This window comes from Sinocyclocheilus anshuiensis, unplaced genomic scaffold (genome assembly GCF_001515605.1).
Source record: "Sinocyclocheilus anshuiensis isolate Anshui unplaced genomic scaffold, SAMN03320099.WGS_v1.1 scaffold1081, whole genome shotgun sequence".
Lineage (NCBI taxonomy): Eukaryota > Metazoa > Chordata > Actinopteri > Cypriniformes > Cyprinidae > Sinocyclocheilus > Sinocyclocheilus anshuiensis.
This window is the reverse complement of record NW_015555831.1, coordinates 449,422-453,279: the sequence shown is the minus strand read 5'-3', so window position 1 is coordinate 453,279 and position 3,858 is coordinate 449,422. Positions and strand designations below refer to the sequence as shown.

Genomic DNA, 3,858 nt, shown 5'->3' with positions numbered 1-3,858 from the left:
TATCTGCCTTTGTTTTTTTGTACTATTCTCTGAGGTCCACTTATAATGTTATCAAGATTTTTACATAAAAATTCAGAAGTAATAGGCTATTTTCTGTCCTTTTTTGACCCTCCTCATCGAAATGGATTGTAGAGTCGGAAGTAAACACCCACTGGTATGATTTGGTAACAGCTGTGCGTGTTTGACAGCCTATAGCGGGGTATCCAAACTCGGTCCTGGAGGGCCTGTGTCCCGCAGAGTTTTGAAGGCAGTGATAATGACAGGAGGTCTGAGAACGCAGAAACTTTAGCTACAACCCTAATTAAACACACCTGAACCAGCTAATCAAGCTCTTACTAGGCTTACTAGAAACTTCCAGTCAGGTGTTTTGGAGCTGGTTGGAGCTAAACTCTGCAGGACACCGGCCCTCCAGGACCGAGTTTGGACAGACCTGGCCTAAAGCCTTCATAGATGGACGCTGCTGTGAATTAGGTTAATAAAGCATAAATTCTCAGTATATGGGTAAAAAAGGAAAAAAGGGTTTAAGCATAAAAACAATAAGTGTAATACTGCTTTCAATCTTGTCAGGCATATTTACAACAAAAGTCAATTTATGACATATTAAAAGACTAATTACCTTCACCCCAAATACTAATTAGTAAAATTTGCCACTGTCCTAAGTTTTGCCCGTTTGTCAGTAAGAATGTTTTACTAATTTAAAACACAGTCAAATTTAATATGCTCCCTTATTCTTTTATATATTTTAATATGTACACGTCAGAATAAGCATGTTGTTTGAGTTTTTACTTAAATATTGTGTTACACTGAATGACAATGTAACATTATTTCAACCAAATTTTGACATTTTATTCTCCAAAAACTTATTTGAAACCTTAAAAGTAGACAATTTACTTGCATTTAATGTGCTTTCTATGGACATAAAATCACTTTTGTAAATTTCTTTTGATGCGGGCATCTTAACGTCTTTGACCCATGTATCAAACGATCTGTAATAACAGACAAAGCAATAGTGACCATGCAATAAAAACAGTTGCTCACACTCGTGAGGTGCGACATTACTGTCAGATCCAATATAGTCGACACAGCATCGTCTTTTAGTTTCAGTCTTTCTGAAAATCCAGCGTTGAATTGTGCCTTTTTTGTAAACGAATCAGCGGTAAAATGAAGTGAACCAAGGACCAAGAACTTACTGATGCGGTCTGGAACTTCATTAAAAACGTCATCTACTCTTTCCTCATTTCGAGTCGGAGTCTGAAAGTGACTTTTGATTGAGCAACTTGTAGATCTGTGCTGCTCGAGCTCAAACTGTTTTAGACGGTACAAAAAGAACCAGTTCAAAAGAATAATTTGTTTGTGAACCAGACATTTTTGGGTGAACTATCCCTTTAACTGCATAATACTTATTTTCTCTTTTCTTTTCATTTCTTTTCTTTTTTTTTTTTACCAAAAAAGGCATGTGAATACCCAGAAAATTTGCATAGTGTGTATTTTAATGCTCCAGCATACAGTAGCCTGCTTTATTCATTATACCGGTGTTGTCTATTTTTGAACACATTTCTGACAGCATAAGAGCTCAGAATAGTAGCTAATAAGAAGATAATGAAGCTCTTCACCCACACTAGGTTTTGTGTCTTGTGTGTTTGCAGGAAAGGCGACTACGACAGGTACCTAGCAGAGTTTGCCACAGGTAATGACAGGAAGGAAGCAGCGGAGAACAGTTTGGTGGCGTATAAAGCTGCCAGTGACATCGCCATGATTGAGCTCCCCCCCACACATCCCATCCGGCTCGGCCTCGCTCTCAACTTCTCCGTCTTCTACTACGAGATCCTTAATTCCCCCGACCGCGCCTGCAGGTTAGGCTTCTTCTCTCCTCGCTTAAACTGTTTTTTGACTTGCTTCTGTCCAATATTAATATGCGCAGACGCCTATGGCTAAGCAGTGTTATTTTAGTGTAACTGATCTACTCGTATAGTTTTATTCATATTTTGAACTAGTTTTTATTTTGATATTTTCTGTTTTCGTTTTAAATTGAAAGTAATTTTTGCTTGTAGTTTTTTTTTTTTATCTCTATAATTATTATTTTTTTATTCATTTTTATTTCACTTATAGTTTGAGTTATTTTAGTATATCAAGTTAAACTGAATGAAAATGAGATGCTCCCTTAGCAACTAGTTGAAATAAAATAAGTTTAAGCTTATTTTTTCACACGTAATTATTCTTTTTAATGGTTTCGGTTTTAGTTAATAAGCCTATGGCTATCATAGGTTGATTCCTAAATATGTGCGATAAATGTGGCTGTGTACATCCTAAAAGTTTAAAATCATTTGCATATATATTAATGATTAATAATGTTGACATTATACATTAAATATTAATGATTACTAATGTCATCACATTGCTGGAATATTTGCATTTTAGATTCCCAACAGCAGCGGTTCCTTGAGAAGACCCCCGTTTTCTGACACAATATTTGAAGCCTGCTAATATATCAATCTTATTTAAAAGACAGTTAATATTGATTAATATTATCAATTTAACTGCAGGATGAGAACATGAACTGATTTGAGCTGAATAATAACACTTGTCTGAATTCAAAATTGATGTGCTGTAGAAAATAAACACTGTTATTTTCCTGATTATTCATGTCAAGCTGCTTTGAAACAGTCTATATTGTATAAACTGCTATAAAAATAAATGTGACTTATTGATATATTAGCAGAAAATGGGAGTGCTGATTTATAAACGTAATTAGCCGTGATGCATTTTGTGATTCCAGGTGTTTAATAAAAACAATAGTTATTTAGAGAGAAAAAGAAATATGATTTCAGTCTACATCTCCATTTTGTGTTTATCATTTCAAATGAGATCTTTTTAATTAGTAAGTAATTTATTATATTTTTTATTCATTTTAATACTTCATGGTGCAGCCCCCTGCTTGAGAACCACTGCCTTATGGGAAACCCCTCTGAAAAAGCCAGTCTGACTCTCCTCTCGCTCCTCCAACAGGTTGGCGAAGGCGGCGTTTGACGATGCGATAGCGGAGCTGGACACGCTGAGTGAGGACAGTTACAAGGACTCGACGCTCATCATGCAGCTGTTACGGGACAACCTGACGCTCTGGACCTCAGACACACAGGGAGACGGTGAGACACTCACTGGACATGTCCATAGTAGACTGAAGCAAACACTGTGAAAGTGGATTACATAATGATTGTAATAAAAAAAAAAAGTTCTGAAATGAACCGTGAGGTAAAATGACAGCTTGTTTAAAGAGCGTTTTGAGGTTAAGAGAAAGGACCATAATAAAACCATGTAATCCCACAAGTTGTAGTCTGAAATAGAAAAAGAGAGAGACAAATTCAGTAAAACAACAAATTAATAAAGAACTTTTGATAACTTTAATGAAAACTTATACATACATATATATAAACATTTTATTGGATTGTAATATTTCTACTCCTCTGAGTTAGGCTTGCCGCGATAGACGGTGATACCGGTGTTAAGCCGCAACACCGGTTATGTCACTTGCCCACCGCGGCACCAACCCCCACCGTCGTTTTGATTTTTTGTAGTAATAAAAATTATTTAGTTCAGTAAAAGAACAGACACTACAATTAAAACTGAACGCGGCTGCTCAATGCAGCGTGCCAAACGACCGTCGCATCACAGATCAGATTTAATTTCTCCAGTGAGGTGAGTGAGTCCAGCTGACTGACACGAAGAGTGAGGTGAGACAGACAAGACGATCGCGGATGATTTAGTTTCGAAACGAGATGCAAAAGCACCTGTTTGGCAGTATTTTGGATTTTGAAAAGCCTGTTGACTTTTGCCGTTTATCTAAGGTGATTTTGGAAGTTT

The 3,858-nt window shown here is 36.5% G+C and overlaps 1 protein-coding gene and 1 long non-coding RNA gene across 2 annotated transcripts in view; one reads left to right on the top strand and one right to left on the bottom strand.

Annotated features, from left to right (window-relative positions):
* The window catches only part of LOC107675405 (uncharacterized), a 20,520-nt gene that overhangs the window by 6,698 nt on the left and 9,964 nt on the right, over nucleotides 1–3,858 (bottom strand). The window contains exon 2 of the long non-coding RNA XR_001632595.1: nucleotides 1,365–1,383. This is a non-coding gene — a long non-coding RNA (uncharacterized LOC107675405). The remainder of the gene's footprint in view (nucleotides 1–1,364; nucleotides 1,384–3,858) is intronic.
* Nucleotides 1–3,858, top strand: part of LOC107675403 (14-3-3 protein epsilon-like) — a 14,082-nt gene that overhangs the window by 4,563 nt on the left and 5,661 nt on the right. Inside the window, exons 4-5 of the mRNA XM_016469713.1 lie at nucleotides 1,647–1,853; nucleotides 3,007–3,143. Of these exons, the coding sequence (XP_016325199.1) occupies nucleotides 1,647–1,853; nucleotides 3,007–3,143 (344 nt within the window). The remainder of the gene's footprint in view (nucleotides 1–1,646; nucleotides 1,854–3,006; nucleotides 3,144–3,858) is intronic.